The following is a 20,138-nucleotide window of genomic DNA, read 5'->3' as shown; positions in this document are numbered from 1 at the left end:
CTAACACATTCTTTATAAATTACAACCCAATCTTTCCATGGAGATAAAAATGCTTATAAATTAAATAAATAATAAAAAGCAGTTTTTGACTGATAAGAACTTTTATTTTGGTTTTATTAATATCGCTTACAAACATAATTGACTTATTTGAATAATTGAAGTGATCTAAAGAGAAAGTACTGTGAATTTCAGAAGTTTGAGCTATTACAATGAAGGAGTCTCACAAGACTAAGGAACTACAACTAGAAAACACAGAAGTAAACAACTTCCTGTCTACTCTATCAATTATACTAAATCAACAATATTTGCTAGTTCAAATATTATATTCATTAACAGAGATAAGAACACATACAGAAACACTTGAAATGGTAACTGCTATTCCTGAGAAAAGATACAGATTTATTATTTCACTAAGGCCAAAGAAAAACGTAGTATTTCCACAGGCTCTCAAGGACTCGCTAAACTACAAAGAGGTGATAACTACAAAGATTTCAATACATGTCTTTTTCCAAGTGCAGACATCTTCCACCAGTATTAAGAATAGTGGGAAGGCTCAGCACAGATTACAAACTCCAGATAACTGAGGCATATGAATAAGAGGCACTGGCTCATTAAGAATCCATTTTAAACACATATGGAAGTTCCTGCAAAGGCAAAAGTAGGCAGAATAGATAGAGCATGGTGCATTAATTTCTTCTACAGTGACAAAATTAAGGAGTACGTCCTTATTCCTATAACCCTAAAAATTGTTTAAAATCTAAAGCACTTTCAGGTTTGGTGGTACATGCCTTTAATCCCAGCACTCAGGAGGCAGAACCAAGTGAATCTCTGAGTTTGAGGCCAGCCTAGTCTACAAAGTGAGTCCCAAGGCAGCTAGTTACATAGTGAGATCCTGCCTCAAAAATCACAAATAAATAACTAAAGCACTCACTAATAGTACTTGTTAGTTATTTTTGAAACTCAGAGTTCCTTCCCATTTTATTTCATTTTCTAAACATGGAATTCATAGCAGCAGGGGTGGGGTATGTGTGCCTTTTCCATAAGGGTAAAATACAGCTAATGCAGTGGTTCTCAACCTTTAATCAAGTTCCTCATGTTGTGGTGACTCCAACCATAAAACCATTTTAATTGCTGCTTCATAACTGTAATTTTGCTACTGTTATGAATTGTAACATAAATACCCTCATATGTGACTTCTGTGAAAAGGAGGTCATGACCTACAGGTTGAGAACTGCTGTTCTAATCCAGTCTGATGACACACTTTTATAATCTGAGCATCCCAAAGGTAGATACAGGAAAATTGTTGAGACTTCAAGGTTGACCTAATCCTCCTAGTGAGCACTAGGTCTGTCAGAACTATCTTGCCTCAAAATAGTTTAAATGTATTTAAACTGAAATCTTAGATGTTAATTTAGTCCTTACCCTCTGGTAAAAAGGTTAGGATAATCAATCTTCTGTTCATACAGACAGACTGGAGGCTAGAAGAAAGTAACTTCCTCCAGGTGGTGGTCATGCACACCTTAGTCCCAGCACTTGGGAGGCAGAAACAGGAGGATCTCTGAGTTTGAGGCTACAGAGTGAGTTCCAGGACAGGCGCCAAAGCTACAGAGAAATCCCGTCTCAAACAACAAACAAACAAAAACAAAAACAGAAAACAGTATCTTCCAGGCCAGGACAGGACTGTCCAAACATGGTGTCCTATTTCTATTTCACTCACTGGGCTGTGAGTAATGAGGCCTAAAACTTAGCCATGGAGTCCCATGAAGGTCATATGCGACCATAGCAAAGAATTGGCAGAAGTAGACAGGCAGTTCTAGAACAATCCCTCAACAGCTGTGCCAGGTATGAAGTCAGTTCTCTTTTCCCAAGCTTCCATTGCCCGTGCTCTCACTATCTGCCTAACTCACTGCAAGGACAACTTCAAAATCAACTCCATGCCTCCACTCTTACCCTTTCTATTCACAAGACTGCCAGTGTCTGCTATAAAATGAAGGGCAGCCATGTGAGCGTGCGGCTTCCGATGCTTTGTTAGACGAGGGTAAAAGCCCATTTCCTGCATATCACCTGACCTCCAGTGTGTCACCAGTCTCCTTTCTTCTTATTACTACCTTCACTTCACCAAGTGTTCCACTGGAGAATCTGGGACTTCACACCATGTTGTAGTAACTCTAGAAGAGCACAATGTGGGCAGATCAGCAGGCAGGTAAAGCACTTCATTTGCTGACCTAAGTTTGATTCCTAAAACGATAGGCACCAGGCACACATGAGATGCACAGATATATGTGCAGGCAAAATGCCCAAACATATAAACAAACAATTTTAAATATAAATAAAAAATTTTAGCAAGAGCACAAGTCTGTCAAGATGGCTCAGTGTGTGAGGGGGCTTGCCACCAGGCCTGACTGACCTGAGCTCAATCTCTGGGATCCACACTGATAAAAGGAGATGACCAACCCCCAAACACTGCTGTACTGACCTGCACATGTGTCATGGCACTTGAACACCCAAGCACACGCACACACGCACACGCACATGCACATACACACTAAATAAATGTAATAAAATTTTCAAAAAGAGCAGAATGAAAAATGTTGGCCCCATTTTTATCAGTCTTTATCAAGGGGACCTCAAAATATCTTTGGGCTACTCCAGGACCCTTCAAACAGGTCCCTGCTGCTGCAGACTCTCCCAGGCAAAGGCTGACACCTACCACTGTTCTATCAATGTACAAGAGAGCAAAGAAGCACAGCCACAGAGTCGCTAATATGTAACACACTGGTTAGTGAGAAGCATACACATAGACAGAAGTCAGGCAGGCCTCTCTCCCAAGTGTAAAACTAGGGGGTGTGGAACATGGAAGAAAGGGCTTATCCCTTTGATGAATTCTAAGCTGTCTTCCCTTCCCCTGTCCCTGCAGCTCTTCTGTTCTGCCTTCTCTAGAGTATACTCCAAGTGGGGACACATGGCCCTGAGATGCCTGCATCCTCCTTCCTTTCATTTCCTCATACCAGCTATAAGTGTAAAATGTCTGGAGACCTACCACTGTACTAGGGATAGAATGGCTGAGCAGAGCCTCAGGTTGAATTACCAGGAGAAGCAATACTGGCAAAGACTAGAGAGAAGGAAAAGCAATGTGATGACGTCAGGGGGCAACAAAGAGGGCATAACAGGAGCAGGTTCCGTCTGTTAGATGTTTCCATATTCATAGTTATTAAAGAGGCTCTGAAGCTGGTCTGCCTATGTTCAAATAGGACAGAACCTATTGGAGTAAAGTGCACATAGTGTCAGCAAGTTAATGTTTGTAAGACACTTAGAACAGTCTGTGGTACCTGCTCAATGCTACATTTATCGTAGCAATATACAGAGCAAGCTATATAGTGTAAGTGACATTTTGTAAAACTTATTTCTATTATATGTATGTACATGTTATAGTAACATGAGTACTAGTCCCCACAGGAAAATATATTCGCCTTGTGGGTTGTAGTCAAATAAAGATGTGTAACTCTGGGTTTTCTTAAAATCTATTTTAAGAAACGCAATCATAGGGCTGTGCACACCTTTAATCCCAGCACTAGGGAAGCAGAGGCAGCTGGTCTCTGTGAGTTCGAGGCCAGCCTGGTCTACAGAGTTCAGGACAGCCAGAGCCGTTACACAGAGAAACCCTGTCTGGAAAAATAAAAACAAAACCAAACAAAAAAAGAGATACAATCATAGATATTTATACAGTTCAATACTACAATGTGCTAGTCATCACAAATGTTACCTAGAATTGGTGCATTCACTCAAATGCCCTCATAAAATTACCAGTTCATTCTTTCAGATGCTTCTTTACATAACTACGAGGCAGTCAGCACAGATCCTAAAACACACCTTCACCACAGGCCATGTGCTACACAGCAAATTGTTCTTTAATTAAAAGGCACTGCTTTTTAAATAATCACTAAAAATTTTCTAACAGAGCCATTCAATGGTGGCATATGCCTTTAATCCCAGCACTCAGAAGAGGGAGGTGGATCTCTAAGTTCAAGGCCAGCCTGGTCTACAGAGGTTCAAGGACAGCCAAAGCTGTTGCTGTTACAGAGAAACCCTGCTGGGGTGGGGGGGTAACAATTTCACTATTTAGAAGGATCCAGGTTACACTGCTCCTGAGTACCATGAAAGTCCTCATCAGCTGTCTTCTGCCCAATTAAGCACCACACAAGCTTAGTATCAATGCCAAAACCATCGAACACGCTTTACTATCCAGTAACTGGTTCTTTAGTGTGTAACTCTTTTAAGGTAAAGGCACACCACTGTACTTGTCAAACACTTACTGTAAATAGTGAAAAATTAAGGTCTTTATTTCAGATCTTATTACTTAAACAAACACTGGCTCTCAAGGAGAACATCCCACTGTTATCAGGCAAGAAAGACATCCAAAAGCTACTGAGGGCTTTCCTCTGTTGATTGATCAAGGGACCTAAAAACCTTAGGGATTAGTGTCAAACCGTTGTTTATTTTTAGGAATAAAGCTTGGTCTCTGAATTTGGAATGATCAAAGTGACAATGGGTTTAAGACACTGCTTCTTTCAAATGTAACTAGAATATTCTTTCTCAATAAACCTGCTAATACTTAGCAACAAGAATATTATAAGGATTTAGTTTCAGAGCACATTATTCATAAATTTCACAGCCATCTTCATCTTCTTCATGCCAACCAGGCTTAGTATTTTAAGCTTCTAATAATTTCCTTTAAAAATGTTAAATGTTTTCAGATTTATCTTATCTCATGGTATTATTGTTACCCATATGCATACAATATTCTTACCCAGTGCCCATGAAGGTCAGAAGAGGGTTATCAGATTGCCCAGAAGTGGAGCTATGAACACCAGGAAGATCAAGATCGCCCCCCCCAAAAAGTTTAAAGCAAATTAATCGAAACTAAATATAATTTAAAATCCAGTCACTTTGGCACACTAGTCACATCCCAAGGGACCAGTAGGCACATGTAACTGATAGCAATCAAACTGAACTAACAAATACAAACATTCCCATCATCACAAAAACTTTTATTAGATGGCAATGTTTATACTACATGGTTTGTTTCATATTTTTCCTTTTTGGGTTTTCAGACAGGATCTCCCCCAGGAGGTCAGCCTCTCTACAGGGCCAAGAATGACCTTGAGGTCTTGATCTTCCTGCCTCTACCTCCCAAGTGCTGGGATTCTACTGTTCCACCATGCCCCTTTGCTATCCTGGAGAAAGAACCCAAGACTTATCCATGCTGGGCAAGTGACTCTACTACGGCAATATACCCAACTAGCTACACCTATACACTTGCTCAATGTCTCCCTTTTACTTTTCTTGTTTGTTTTGTTTTTTTATGGTGGTTAAGACTGAATCTGGACTCTAAGTGAGTCCAAATTCAGTTTTATTAAGTATAGAAACACAGCTACAAATATATCTATGAAGGTGGTTCCAGAAAGGTCTGGGGAAGGAAACCAATGCTGGTGGCATCATCCCCATGTGATGGGGGTCTCGGGCTGAATCAAAAACAGGCAGCTCGATGAACAGCAGCACTCATCTCTCCGCTTCCTTAGTGTAAACACAATACATTCAGAGCTGCCTTAAATTCTTGCTGGCATGACTTCCCTTCCATAATGGACTACATCTGCAAACTGTGAACCAAAATAAACCTTCCTTCCACAGTTGCTTTTTCAGAGATTTTGTTACAGCAATGGAGAAAGTAACTAATGGAGGGTCTCTCTGTGTATTCCAGATTAGCTTGGCACTTTTCATGCAGCTCATGCCAGCCTTGAATTTGCAATCCTCCTGCGTGCTGGAATTGCAAGTGTAAGCCACCAGGCCCAGATACACATTTAAACTGTACTCTTCATTAAATAAAAAGAAAAAAAAAGTCAGGCTATAACTGAGAATCCCATTTATCCACAGTTCTAGTGGGAGCTTGTTAACATCTCTTTAAAGCTGAAAGTCCTAGTGTAAGATTCATGAGACTGATAAGGCTGTGATAACTTAGCCCAGGAGGACTTTGACCTCTCTATATAGCAGGCTGGTCTTAACCTTCTGCTCAACCTCCCTAGTACTGGGAGTATAGGCATGAGCCACCATACTCTGCTCAGAGGAACCGGGTTTTGGTGGCTGTTACTGTTTCATACAGTGCTATGGATAGAACCCAAGACCTTACAATGCTAGACAAATAAATGTTCTACCACTGAGCCACACTCCCAGATCCCAAACAAGTAAGCTTCCAAGTGATAAACAAGCTTTCAAGTGACAGGAAGACTGGGAGAACAGAATTAGAAAATGTAACAAATGATAAGAGAAAGATCTAACCGGATCTATTTATGTGGTTTACAACATTCTTGGAGATCTTTCAACACAAAGAAGAAGAAAAGTCTTGTCAAAAACACCAAAGAAAGTCCTCAGGGATCAGTAGTCCATTAAAATGCTTGTACAAGAAGAGCAGCATCTTTTGGCTCCAAGTTGTCTCAGCTCTATTGGTTCTCTCAAACAGAAGGCATATGCTAAAATAAAAGTCCAAACACATTGTATTGTGATTTAGTTCCTAAACTAAAAAAAAAATGTATTTCAATGTACAAATCTAAGCAGTGTCCCAAGAAAACTGTTATGTTTGCTAGACAGAAGACTACTCTGACAGTTAACCAGCATGAACACAGAAAAGGCAAGTTTGTTAGGTCACACAAAGTCACCTTGCCTTTCAACTGCAAGCAAAGCTAGACATATACATCTGTTCAGAAACATAAAGCCAAGTCTCAAGAGGCAAATTTTTGGCAAACGTCCAAAACTATGAGACTTGAGAACAAGGTTTGCAGTGCATCAGATTAACTGACTGAAGTGTGTGTGTGGCATCTGGCTCAGAAGTGAATGCTTTCATGAATTCTAAGTCAAGACAGATCTTTCAACTACTGAGGATGCATGGAGAAGACGGCTCCCCCTTTGAAGTTACCACACTTACAATTTGCTTTAGTCCTATGCCACTTAATCAAGTACTGCTCAGTATAGCATCATTTATGTTTCATACATCTTCTCAACTCTTCAGTGTGTGTGTACAAGCTTCAGCTAGAGTGAAAGCACTTAGATTACAGAAACTGTTTGTATTCTAACAAGTAGCAGACAGTCCCACTCAAGGTCCACTTGGTGAGTGACATAGGAAGGAAGAAAAAGTTTATAGAAAAAGAAAAAAACCATGGAAGGTAAACAACACAACACCAAAAGAAAAAGAAAAAAAAAAATCAGCCCTCTGAATTTGTTTATCTGACTCCAAAATTGGGCTGGAATTGTTAGCAAACACATTTTCTTCTGACAAACAAAAATGCAAGAAAATTTCAGAGTAAACAATCTGTGTAACAAAGCAGTTTCAAACACATCTATTTTATATATATAAAAAAGAACAAATACCAATATCACAGCAGACATCAAATGAAACTCTGCAACTCTAAACAACACTTATATCTTTCAATTAAAATTTGTAGGCTTAGAAATATAGTCACTTGAACAATATTAAAAAGTTGAACTTCAGGAACAAAATCCAAAAGTTATTAATATTTATAATCTTAACACTTTCATTGTACAAATAACAAGAACACTCCAGAGAAGTAATATACTTAAAGAAAGTAGTTAGGCAAGGGGGGGCTAGGAGAGGAGTCAGATTTCCCATGCCTTCTTATGAGGAAGGTTGTTCTATGTTAGAAATTATCTAAATGGTGTCGGGCAGTGGTAGCATACACCTTTAATCCCAGCACTTGGGAGGCAGAGGCAGATGAATCTGGTTCTCTGTAAATTCAAGGCCAGTCTGGTCTACTGAGTGAGTTCCAGGACAGCCAAAGCTACATAGTGAGACCCAGTCACAAAAAACACAAAAAGTGAGGGGGGAAGGAAGGGAGGGAGGGAAGGAGGGAGGGAGAGAGGGAGAGAGGGAGGGAGGACCTAAATGGAAAACAGATTATTATTCATCTCTTTTCAAATCAAGAAGAAATTATTTACTAGAGATGGGCACAGTCCTATAATCCCAACACTCACAAGGTAGAGAAGGATCAGAAGTTCAAGATCAGCTTCAACTATACATCAAGTTCAAAGCCAGCCTAGGCTACATGAAATCCTGCTCAAAAAAAAAAAATCTTACTGATATCTAATCTCTAAATACACCCCTCACCCTTTAATATGTATGGGTATTTTGTCTGCATGTATGTCTCTGCCCCTGGAAGTTAGAAGAGGAAATCAGATCCCCTGGAATGAGATGTTTGTGAACCTTGTGTGGGTGCTGAAGAGCAGTACTCTTCTTAACATCTTTTCTATCCCCTTTACTGACTTTACATAACTGAATACTTACAGGAACTTCAAATATATTACAGAAGAAATATAATTGACTCACATGGTATTCTTTCTCCCTGCAAGCCTGTTATTAAGGCTTCTGTTGATTTGTTTTTCTAAGAATAGTTTATTGAGAACACCACAAGGGAGCAATGGATCCCAAAGTAATTACAGAATTGCCTACATCCTGTTAAGGTGTTTTGTTTGCTCTGCAATGTTGAGAATGGAACCAAGGGCAATTCCTCATACTAAGCACAAGCTCTAACCCCCTAGCCCAGAGCTGACATTTAAAAAGCTACATTAGCCGGGCAGTGGCAGCACATGCCTTTAATCCTAGCACTCGGGAAGCAGAGGCAGGTGGATCTTGGTGAGTTCGAGACCAGCCGGTTCTACAAGAACTAGTTCCAGGACAGCCTCCAAAGCCACAGAGAAACCCTGTCTCGGGGAAAAAAAAATTAAAGAAATAAAAAGTTACATTACTCTATACAAGAACTCCCTGGTTTGGTGGCTGGAGAAATGGCTCAATGGTAATGAGTACTTGCTTTTTCTTGCTGAGAACCCAGGGTTCAGCTCACAGCACACCATCCATAACTCTAGTTCCAGGTATCCAATCCCCTCCACCTAACCTCTGCAGGCACCAGACACACACATGGAGGTGCACACACACATGCAGGCAAAACACTCAAAATACAATAGCGTGTGTTGGTGGCACAAGCCTTTAATCCCAGCACTTTGGAGGCATAGGCAAGTGGATCTCTGGTTTCAAAGCTAGCCTGGTCCACAGAGCAAGTTCCAGGAAAGCCAGGGGTCTACACAGAGAAACCCTGTCTCAAAAACCACTCCCACCACACCCCCCAAACGAGATAAACTAAATCTTAAAAAAAAAAAAAAGAACAAAAAACTTTCTGGTTCTCTTTGTTTTGTACAACTAAACACAAAGGTATTACTGACTGGATTTTTTTCATATTTATTTATGTGTATAAGTGTGTGTGTGTGTGTGTGTGTGTGTGTGTACCATCATTCCATGTATGTATGAGTGCCCACAGACACCAGAAGAGTGCATTAGATGCCCTGGAGGTGGAGTTACACGTGGTTGTAAGCTGCCCCATATGAGTGAATACTAAGGAACAAACTCTGCTGCTGCAAACACTTTGAGATATCTCCAGCCCCCTGCATTTCTTTTTGCCTTTGTCATCAACACAATGGTGACAAGAGGCTTTCAAATTACTGTTCTAAGATGGCAATTTTAAAAACTGGAACCCAAAGATTTGTTTTTAGGTCAAAGACTCTAAGAACTTAAGGTTGTGTTTATCCTAAGTACGATCTGTATTCCCTCATTAGCTATCACATAATTATTGATTTCAGTGGCTGCATTTGCTTCTGTGCTTAAGATGGCATTTATAGTTTTCTAAAGGGACAAAGCTTGGGGATGTATTAACAATTTTGTCTTGGTATTTGTCCACAGTGTTGGAGATTGACTCCAAGGCCTTGTAAAAAACAGGAAAGCACTCTGCCTCAACCCTTTGAAGCTTAACTTTAATGCAACATTTTTTTCAAATTTGGCTCCAAAATCTGTATTTTTAACTTTAATAACACTGTTATAAACTCTTATACATACAGTCACAGCTTTTATCAACTTGACACAAACTTAGACACACCTGCGAAGGAACCTCAATTCAAGAAATGCCTCCATCAGACTAGTTGTAGTCTGTAAGGCATTCCTTAGTTGCTAACTGATGTAGAAGGGCCCCACCCACTATAGGAGATGTCATTCCTGGGAAGGTGAGCCTGAGCTATTAAAAAAGGCTAAGCTGAGCAAGTCAGGAAGCAGTGTTTCTCTAATTCAGTTCCTGCCTACATATTCCTTCCTTGAACTCCTGCCCTGTTGTAATTGTTTAAATGAAATGGCCCCCATGGGTACATGTATTTAAATGCTTGGTCCCTAGTTAATAGATCTGTTTGATGGGGGAAGGATTAAGATGTGTCATGAGGGGTGAGCTCTAAGGTTTCAAAAGCCCAGCCAGGCCATTTCTTTCTCTCTCTGCCTTCTTGAGGATCACTGTAAGCTCTTAGCTACTGTTCCAGCGCCATGTATGCCTTCCTGTCACCATGATGGTCCCAAATTCATCCTCTGAAACTGTAAGCAAGCCCTCAAAATTGCCTTGGTCATGGTGTCTCTTTACAGCAATTTTAAAAAGTAACCAAGAGCCGGGCGTTGGTGGCGCACGCCTTTAATCCCAGCACTCGGGAGGCAGAGGCAGGCAGGATCTCTGTGAGTTCGAGGCCAGCCTGGTCTACAGAGCTAGTTCTAGGACTGCCTCCCAAGCCACAGAGAAACCCTGTCTCAAAAAAACTAAAAAAGAAAAAAAGAAAAAAGTAACCAAGATACCTGGTTTCCCTCAATAATGGACCATAACCTGTAAGTCAAGTAAAAAATAAACCCTTTCCTCCCCACATTGGTTTTGGACAGTGTTTTACCACAGAAACAAAAAAAAAATGCCTTCCAAAATTCTTTCTAAACTTCACTTAGTGAATGAAGCATTCAGTGCCTACTGTGTGGTAGTGTACTGATGGACAAGACAGACCAGAACTTGCCCTTAAAGAATCTTTAATTCTGGCAGGAAATAGCAACATAACGAGACAGTCTGAAACCATTTAGAATGAAGCACTTTACAAATCATTTCTCAGCCCGCCTTGTCTGTTAACTGTTGCAGTGTATCAGAGAACCATCATCTCAGAATCTCAAAACACTAAAAGTTTGAGGTCAACTTGGTCTTACCTGTCTGAAAACAGGTAAACTGATCCTCTAAATTCTTCAGAGGCTCAATCTCCTTTCTTTGCTTTAGATTTCCTTCTCATAACTGGACAATGACGCATTCCAACTAGATATTCCCTGGTTGTTTGAGAAACAATTTTATGGAGAGATTTATATTCAGCAAGGTTTTGATAGTACACTTTGAAAGTCCTATGAATAAAAATCAAGAAAACAGGCATAGTTTAAAAATGCCCAAGACACTCTCTGAATTCCAGAAGTCTGTGGACAGATGCTATCCACAACAGCGCAAAGAAACTGCCCGAAACAAACAAGAGTGACCCTGAATAGAGAGTAATGAATGAAATCCGAAGAACAATAGTTTTTCACTATTACATATTATTTACAATGACATTCTTGTTTAATGGAGCTCCATATGAATCCTCAAATGTACATTATCAAATAATCTAACTTAACTTTCTAATGGGTGCCAAATTCCTTGAACAGTTGGTAATAAAATGAAATAGCCAATTCTAGACCAAGTTTTCTAAGTAACAATGTCTTCAAATGAACATCACAGCAGCCAAGACTTCATGAACCCTGGCACAATTTCACTGATTCAGTGTGACTGACTATTCTTACAACTGTTCTTATTGGGTTCTATGGTTGTTTGCTAATCTGATTCTTCTCAGTTATGACTCCTTAGGTCGTTTCTCATTCCCCAGAAAAAGTGTCTGAACTATCAGAAATAAATACTGTAAGTACTGTGAATGTTTTCAATGAAATCTGGGAGAAACTTTTAGCAGACTTAAGAATGAGGGAGAGAATGTAAACGTAACTAAAACACAGCTCCTTGTCTGCAAAGACAGATACGAAAGCCTTGACACATCATTAGAAACAGCAAAGCGCTACGAGGGCTGACGGTAAAATTTAGCCCACATTAAGCCTCCGCATTTAAACATGCAGATGCACAAGGATGGCCAGCCAGATGCACAATGTTTTACTTGTCAGCATCCGGCACCGTAACTAAAGCAGTGAAAACTGGGTGTCAAGAAAGGGCTTCCTCAGAAATAGAAGCCTCCCGAGATCGCCAATCCAAATTCCAATGCAACCCTCCGTCAGACTAACATTCAAAGTGTCCTCCACCTCCACGATAACAATACACAGCTGTCTTTCAGTAAGCCTTTCCAACTCTTCAAAAGCATCTCAAATCTTGCTAGCCCTTACCACCTCAAGTGACAAGCAATGTGACTGACACAAAAAGCCGGCTGTCCCAAGGCTCTTCCTTAAAACTCCATCATTTACGGAAAAAAACTTACACTGGGCGTTCATCGGGCCCCTGCTGCCCTTCATCGACCCCATCCCAACTGGAAAGCTTCAGCCTAAGAGCCCCTCTACCTGGGAACAAAGCAGTAAGGGCGACAGTGCGGCCCCGCGCACAATAAGAAAACTACCAAGTTCAGTGCGCAGGAACATCCTCAATTGGCAAGAAAGAGGGGCGGCGGCAGACACGCCCAACTTCAAACTCGGGAAACCTACGGGCTGGCGGCCAACTGGAAAGAAGCGCCCCTTCCCAGCGAGAGAAGAAAGAAGCGGAGGAGACGCGAGGGGCACCCGGGGCCCGGGAGGGGAGCCCCGTGCTCGGCCCGGCCCCCGCCCCCAGGCCCGCTTCCCCGCCTTCTCGGCCTCTGGTTCGCTGTCCCGGGCAGGGCGGCCGGTTACCTTGATGCGCTCCCGGCACTGGGATGGGGTCCGTTCGTAGCCCAGCTCGGCCAGGGCCCGGGACACGCGCTCGTACATGGCCGGCCCGGGGGCCTTGCTGCCGAATACCGTGCCGGCTCCCTCCAGCTGCTGGTACCGCGCCTCCACCAGCCGCTCGTTGCCCCACACAGCGATGAGCGCGTTAGTCTCTGCCGGCGTCCACGACATGCCCCGGCAAGCGGCGGCAGCGGCCGCCGCAGCCCCGCCACCACCGCCGCCGCCGCCGCCGCCGCCGCCGCCGGGCGAGAAGGAGACCGAGGACGAGGCAGCGCTGCGGCCCCCCAGCCCCAGCCCGAGACCCCCGGACGCCGCGGTCCCCGAGCCCGCCGCGCTGCCCGGCCCGAGAGGGGAGGCTCCCCGCGGCGTGGAAGGGTCGGACAGTGATGGGTTCCCGTCGCTCAGGTCGCCAGGAGAAGCCGGGGAGAGCACCTCCATCTTCGGAATTTTGAGCGGCGAGTTGGCGGGCAGCTCCGAGCCACAGGGCGCAGCCATCTTCCAAGCCGCCGCCGCTGCACCGCCCGGAAGTGACGCGCCCGCGCATCCGGCCACCGCGGTCTCCGGGGCTGCCCTGGGGCCTGGCTCGGGGCTGAGCGGCTCGCGGCGTGCTGGGGCCGCGGAGGAGCTGCCTGTTGGGCTCCGGCGGCTGGCGGATCTCCACTTTAACCCGCGAGCGAGCCGCCGGCGGCCGCTCTCCTCCGGGCGGGGACCGGGCGCGCAGTATCTCGGAGCAGGGAAGGGTGGGGGCATGAGGGCGCGGGAGTGAGGGGCCGAGTGAAGCCTCCCCACTTCCTCTCCAATCTCAGCCCCCACAGCAGGGGTGAGGCCCGCGAGGGGTTCGAGTTAAGGACGAATTGGCTATTTCTATTTTCCTGTCCCTTCCCCTGTGTCTGTCCTCCCTCTAAGCCCGCCTTTAGGTGGAGAGACTGATGTCCAGGGTGGAGACGAGTGAACCCCACAAAGGGTGTGTAGGGGAAGGCCGGAGTTGTGGACGAGGCTTTTCAGAGCAGACGGGAGCTAGAGTGTGTACGCTTTAGCTTTTCAAGAAACTCATCCATTATAGTAACCGATTCCACTCACGTGTTCTGCTGGGCAAACAGCCTACCACGGAGCCACACCCACAAGCCCTGGGTTCCACGCCTAGTCTGTTTTCGTGTTGCTCTGGGTAGGTGTAGCCAGGGACAGTCACTAGATGTCTTTTTTGTTTTTGTACAGTTGATATCATGGGGGTATGAAAGACCTCCAGAGCCCAGCAATAGCTACTCCAGTATCTCACTTCTCTGCGATTTGGAAGTGGTATAAAAACCCCCGGTTTTCCATACGCTCAAGTGCAAGGAAATGAAAAGAACTGCTGGTTATGACAGCTCTTGTGACCTGGTGATAAATTAGCACGCATCCGTCACTCCTGAATGTTTCCATAAAGTCTTGAGCACCAAAGTAACACGTAGCTGTCAGGTATATCCATATTCCTTTTTTGATTGTATGGTTTTGGTTGGTTGCTTTGTTTTTCGACATAGGGAATAGCCCTGACCTTCCTGGAACTCGCTCTGTAGACCAAACTGACCTCGAACTCAAATCCACCTGCCTCCTGAGGCAGCCAATTTTCATATTCCATTATTTCTTAAAGCTGGAAATCTTAACTTTGTGTATCTAAACTAATGTTTATCTTGTACCGTTAACTTTAAAACCTCTGTAGTGGCTCAGCAAGGTAAAAATGCTTGCTGCTAAACCCAAACACCGAAATTTCATCCTTGGGGACCCACCTGGTGGAAGGAGATAACCAACCCCCATTTGTTGTCCTGTGACTTTCACACGTGTAACATGCCATGCAAATTCCCACAGATACACACCAAAACAAAAATTAAACTTCATTTTAAATATGTTTGGTTTTGCCACCTTTAATCCCAGCACTCGGGAGGCAGAGGCAGGCGGATCTCTGTGAGTTCCAGACCAGCCTAGTCTACCAAGCTAGTTCCGGGACAGGTTTCAAAACAATACAGAGAAACCCTGTCTCGAAAAATGTGTGTGTGTGTGTGTGTGTGTGTGTGTGTGTGTGTGTGTGTGTGTGTGTGTGTGTGTGTTTGGTTTTATTTCATGTGTATAAATGTTTGCCTGCATGTGTGTGTGGGGGGTCTCCTGTGGTGCCTGGTACTGGTGAAGGTCAGAGAAGGGCATCAGATAGATCTGGAAGTGGAGTTACAGGAGGTGAGCCGTCATTCCCAGTCTGAGTCCCCTATCAGTGACTACTGAGCATCCCTCAGGCCCCACACAAGATCTTTTTTAAGTTTAAATCTCCAGATTTTGTTTTGTTTCAAAGCAGACTTGAACTGAGGCAGCCAGCTAATGATATTATGAATAGACTATGTGGTATGTTTATTTTGTTCGTGTGTGTGTGTGTGTGTGTGTGTGAGAGAGAGAGAGAGAGAGAGAGAGAGAGAGAGAGAGAGAGAGAGAGAGAGAGAGAGAGAGAGAGAGATGGGTGTTTTTAACTAACAAATTTATGTTAGGTTTTTGAAGGAAAAAAGCTGAGGTCAGCCACAGTTACAGAATGGCTTTGGTAGTTGTTGGAAAGCCAAAGGATTATGCAATAATCATCTTAAAATGCCACCATAGCCAGCTTTAATCCCAGCACTCAGGAGGCAGAGGCAGAGGCAGAGGCAGAGGCAGAGGCAGAGGCAGATGGAGTTCTGTGAGTTCAAGGCCAGCTTGTTCTACATGAGTTCCAGGCCAGAATTTCATAATGAGACCTTGTCTCAAGTACACACATATATACACATGCTGCCACCATAGTTTGTTAAATTTGCAGAATAAGGAAGTCTAAAGAAGTTACAGAACTTTTTATTTGAACAAGTTCTACAATAGCCAAGGATGACCTTAAACTCCTTATCTTCCTGGCTCTACATCTCCTGTATTAGTGGTTCCCTTTATCTAAGAGCAAGATGCGGTCATCTTGGATAAGTCTATGAATTCTAAAGTCTGAATGCCTGGCTTCAAATTCTACATCTATGACCTGCAACAAGTTCTTCATCTAAGGAATGAGGCTAAGCTCACAGCATTATTGAAAGAATTAAATGTTTTAATACAGGAAGAATCCTAGAGTAGTAGACAGTTTACACTAAACATAATATGAGGGCCTAGTTGTTTGGGTTTTTTCTTTCTTTTTGTTTTTTGAGACAAGAAGTTGTAGAATATTATTTTAAGATGTGTTACATTTGTTTATGCTGTGGAACATTTGTTTAATGATGCAAAGATGTGTTGCATTCTTTTATGTTGCATTTGTTTAACTCTGTGAAGCCGTGCTACTTTGCCTGTCTAAAACACCTGATTGGTCTAATAAGGAGCGGAACTGCCAATTGCAAGGCAGAAGAAAGAATAGGAGGGGCTGGCAGGCAGAGAGAATAAGTAGAAGGAGAAAAAAGGGATCAGGAACAAGAAAGATCAAGGAGCAAGAGAAGGAAGAGGACATCAGGGGCCAGACACCTAGCTGTGCAGCAGCCACGAGTAAGAAGGAAAGAAAAGATACAGAAAGAGAGAGAGGTAAAGCCCAGAGGTGAAACACAGGGGGGAATTTAAGAAAAGCTGGCTAGAAACAAGCCAAGCTAAGGCTGGGTAGTCATATGAGTGGCAGGTCCCCCAAAAGAGTAAAAATAACCAACTACAACAAGGTTTTTCAGTGTATCCCTGGCTGTGCTGGGTACACAGGTTGGCATCTAACTCATATAAATCTGATGGGGGAAGTCCTTCTGTGTATATGTAAACAAAGCACTGTTGGTCAATAGGGAAGCAAGACAGGTGGGACTAGGAGTCGAGGAGGATTCTGGGAAAGAGAGGCATAGTGAGTCATGATGTAGGACTCAGGAGAAGTAACCTGCCGGGACCCTTCCTCTGATAAGAATAGACCACATGGAAACACTTAGATTATCAATTATGAGTTAAATACTTAAGTCAGAGCTAGCCAGTGAGAAACCAAGCAAACTGCCAACAGCTTATAATTAATATAGCATCCTGTGTGTTATTTGGGAGCTGAGGCAGCAGTGGGACCCAAGCGGCTAACTGCGTCAGGGCCCAAGTGGCTGGCAGGAAGAGAACACATTACATAGATCACCTATCTCTGCCTCCCAAGTGCCTTTGCCTCCCACGTGCTAGGATTAAAAGTGTGTTCCACCACTGCCCTACTAGGCCCAGTTTTTTTTTAAATATAAAGTATTTAGCATACATGAAAGGGAGAGGGACACTCTTAAATCATATACAGAACAAGAGATTCTAAAGACTTTTTAAATTCCTGCTTTATTTTTCTCTTAATGTAGGCCCACCAACAATCCTCCCTTCTCCGATTGCCTGATTCTGGATGATTCTCAACTCTGACTCACTCAGGAAGCCTTCCGAGATAAAGCCGACTGGGAGTTCTCACCTCCCACAAACTTCAGTTACTATTTATTATTTCTGTATTATTCCTCTTTCTTCCTGTACCTTTGGGTCTACCTAATAAGAAAAAGCTATATCGAGATTAAAATTTGCCGGAGCACCCTAAAAGTAAAACTGTGAATCCAAATGATGGTTGTAAGTAGATAAACATCTATGTGTAAGGTAGTGTATGGAATGGGAAAAGTATAAAACAATACACACTACCTGCCTGCTTTCCTTATTTACACCCTCACTTTACTCTTTCAATCACTTCTCCCATGATCTATGTCAAGTGCCTGGCTTTGAATATTAATTTGCTTTGATTTCATGCATATATATGAGTGCCTGCATGTGTCTGGTACCCAAAGTGACCAAAAATATTGCAATTACAGAGGTTATAAGGTGCCATGTGGGTGCTGGCAACTGATCCTGGGTCCTCTGCAAGAGCAGCAAATGCTCTTAACTATTGACCGATCTATTCAGCCCTTTCCTGGATTTCCTATAAAGACTCCTCAGTTAAGCAGGTCATGGTGCTTGCTGCCTGGCCTCCTGAGTTTGAGCTCCAAGACCCACAGGTAGAAGGAGATAATCAAGCCTCTCAGGTTGTCCTCTGACCTCTATATGTACTCTATGACACAAGGATGTTCACACATGAGCACAGAAATAAACAAAGATATAAAATAAATAGCAAGGACTTTCCTGAAATGGTTAGAAAGAAGTCCTCTACCAGATACCTACGCATACAATAGGGGTTTTCTCCTAATGATCAGCCCTGAATATCCTGGGGCATTGATTCTAGGACTGTGGTTCTCAATCACATATCAGATATTTACAATTCATAACTAATAAGCTTATAGTGATGAAGTAGCAACAAGGAACTTTATGGTTAAGGGTCACAGAATTAAGGAGGTTGAGACCACTGTTCTAGGACCCACACAGGACACATAGGTCTCTCATATACAATGTGGTAGTGTGCATCAAGATGTAGTAGAAAGGCCGGGCATTGGTGGCGCACGCCTTTAATCCCAGCACTCGTGAGGCAGAGGCAGGCAGATTTCTGTGAGTTTGAGGCCAGCCTGGTCTACAGAGGGAGTTCCAGGACAGCCTCCAAAACAATACAGAGAAACCCTGTCTCAAAAAACCAGAATAAAAAAAAGATGTAGTAGAAAATGCCTATAAGCCCAACATGTAAGGGATGGAGGCAGAAGGATCAGAAGCTCAATTCAAGGTCAGCCTTAGTTATATAGTGTGTTTGAGACCTGCCTGGTTGATAAAGCCTCTCCCCAAAGCCATAAGATTATTAAATGAAATCTCAATGTCAAGGTTGGTCCACCTCTTTGTGAGTTGTTGGGCAGGAGGTCCCAGAGATCTCCAAAATAACTCACGATGTAGCCACTGCTGCTGGTTGCCCACCACAACAAGATGGTAAGACCCTACTGTGAGGACAACACAGAGAAATCAAGAGACAATATAAAAAAATCAAGTTGGAACTGAACTGGAAGCTTCCTTCCTGTTGGCTAGCTTTCTTGTGCTTGAAAGTGCTACATAGGCTGCTGGAAATTTTTAAATCAGTCTGACTCAGCTACGAACCCTGCATGCTGTTCTGCTGACTTGCCCCAGGCAAGATGTACTCACTGATGCAATAGTGGAATGGCCATTATGGAGGTAACCAGTCACTCTGATTGGATATGAGCCTTCGTATGAGGAAATTCAAGTCTAGTACTGTACCCTTGGTCAAAAGCCCATGGATCGAAAGGTCATGGGCTGTTGTTGTCTCACTAAATGGGCATAATGTCAAACTGACTTCTAAATACTTATCTATAAGCCCATAGATTAGTGGGGTCGTCAGTTTTGGAACAATCTTTTACAGTAGACAGTGGTTACCTCTGAGATTTGTTAGTCAAAGTACTGAGTACAATCCTTGTGGAGTAGCTGGAGTGATGGTTAAAAGCACTTGCTGCTCTTTCAGAGTGTTAAATTTCAAACAGGAACAAATGGCTGAGGTGCCTGCTTAACATATCAAAGCAGACCTGGCCACCAGGCTCCCCCAGCATCCCTCAGTCCCAAACTCCATCCTCTACCCTGAACCCTTCCCTATAATCCAGCCATTCTGGTTACCCCACCATTTTTTGTTCGTTTGCTCTGCATACTACTGAAAGACCCCTACCCAGGACCCCCTAGGAAAAGAAAAGCAAGGCCAGGCCGTTGCCTAATGAAAGAAACCCAGACCAGGTGTCTCACCCTCAAAACAGGATGTCTGTGATCACTATAGCAGTCATGGGACCCGGATAATAATTGCTGAAGCGTGATGGGAACTTTCATATGACAATACCAGGACACCTAGTCCTTGGCAACTACCCTTGCCCCCAGTTGTGTCTATGATCACCATAGTAGTCATGGGACCAGGATAATAATTGCTGAAGTATGCCTGGGTCTTTCATAAAGTAATACCAGGAAACTTAGTTCGTGGGAACTACCCCTGCCCCCAAGATGCCTGTTACTTATGTAACCATTGAAACTCTATAAATATTGTACTCCCTGAAATACCCGAGTTGCAGTAGCATCTGCAGGCGCCTGTGTACTCAATAAATCACCTCTTGCATTTGCAGCCAGTGGTCTGGCCCCGGTTCTTGGGCAGAGGGTTCAGTTCAGTGCCCGGCGCTTTGATGTCGAGGTCTTTCACTACTATGCTTCCCTTCTCCTCCCTCTCTCTTCCCCTCCCCCTCTCCTCAGAGTCATGACCCTTCTGGATTCTCCCAGATGTGTCTCTTCTGACTATGCTCTCTCACATATCTCTAATAAACTTCTATGTATTTACTTGGGCCTAAAAGGCTGCAGGGCCTGACAGACAAAAACCTCTGTCATCATTTGGTAAATCGTATAAATGTATACA

General features: G+C 43.3%; 1 protein-coding gene and 1 long non-coding RNA gene across 11 annotated transcripts in view; one reads left to right on the top strand and one right to left on the bottom strand.

Annotated features, from left to right (window-relative positions):
- The window catches only part of Msantd2 (Myb/SANT DNA binding domain containing 2), a 36,777-nt gene extending 22,881 nt beyond the window's left edge, over positions 1 to 13,896 (bottom strand). For 4 of the 10 annotated variants that reach the window (XR_005870319.1, XM_040730075.1, XM_040730074.1 and 1 more), the window contains exon 1: positions 12,806 to 13,893. Coding sequence is in view for 7 of the 10 variants with exons in the window: in XM_040730075.1 (XP_040586009.1) it covers positions 12,806 to 13,591 (786 nt within the window). In the remaining 3 variants the exon portion in view is untranslated. Of the gene's footprint in view, positions 1 to 3,609; positions 6,525 to 11,110; positions 11,297 to 12,805 lie in introns of those variants that run through there. The other 6 variants (XR_005870321.1, XR_005870320.1, XM_040730077.1 and 3 more) reach the window with 6 other exon arrangements.
- A 117-nt stretch (positions 13,897 to 14,013) lies between these two features.
- On the top strand, positions 14,014 to 17,469 carry LOC121133470. The gene is made up of 2 exons (XR_005870323.1): positions 14,014 to 14,296; positions 17,149 to 17,469. It is a non-coding gene; the product is annotated as an uncharacterized LOC121133470 (long non-coding RNA).
- Positions 17,470 to 20,138: the final 2,669 nt, after the last annotated feature.

Source organism: Mesocricetus auratus, unplaced genomic scaffold (assembly GCF_017639785.1).
Source record: "Mesocricetus auratus isolate SY011 unplaced genomic scaffold, BCM_Maur_2.0 Super-Scaffold_100022, whole genome shotgun sequence".
Lineage (NCBI taxonomy): Eukaryota > Metazoa > Chordata > Mammalia > Rodentia > Cricetidae > Mesocricetus > Mesocricetus auratus.
This window is presented reverse-complemented; position numbering and strand designations above follow the sequence as displayed.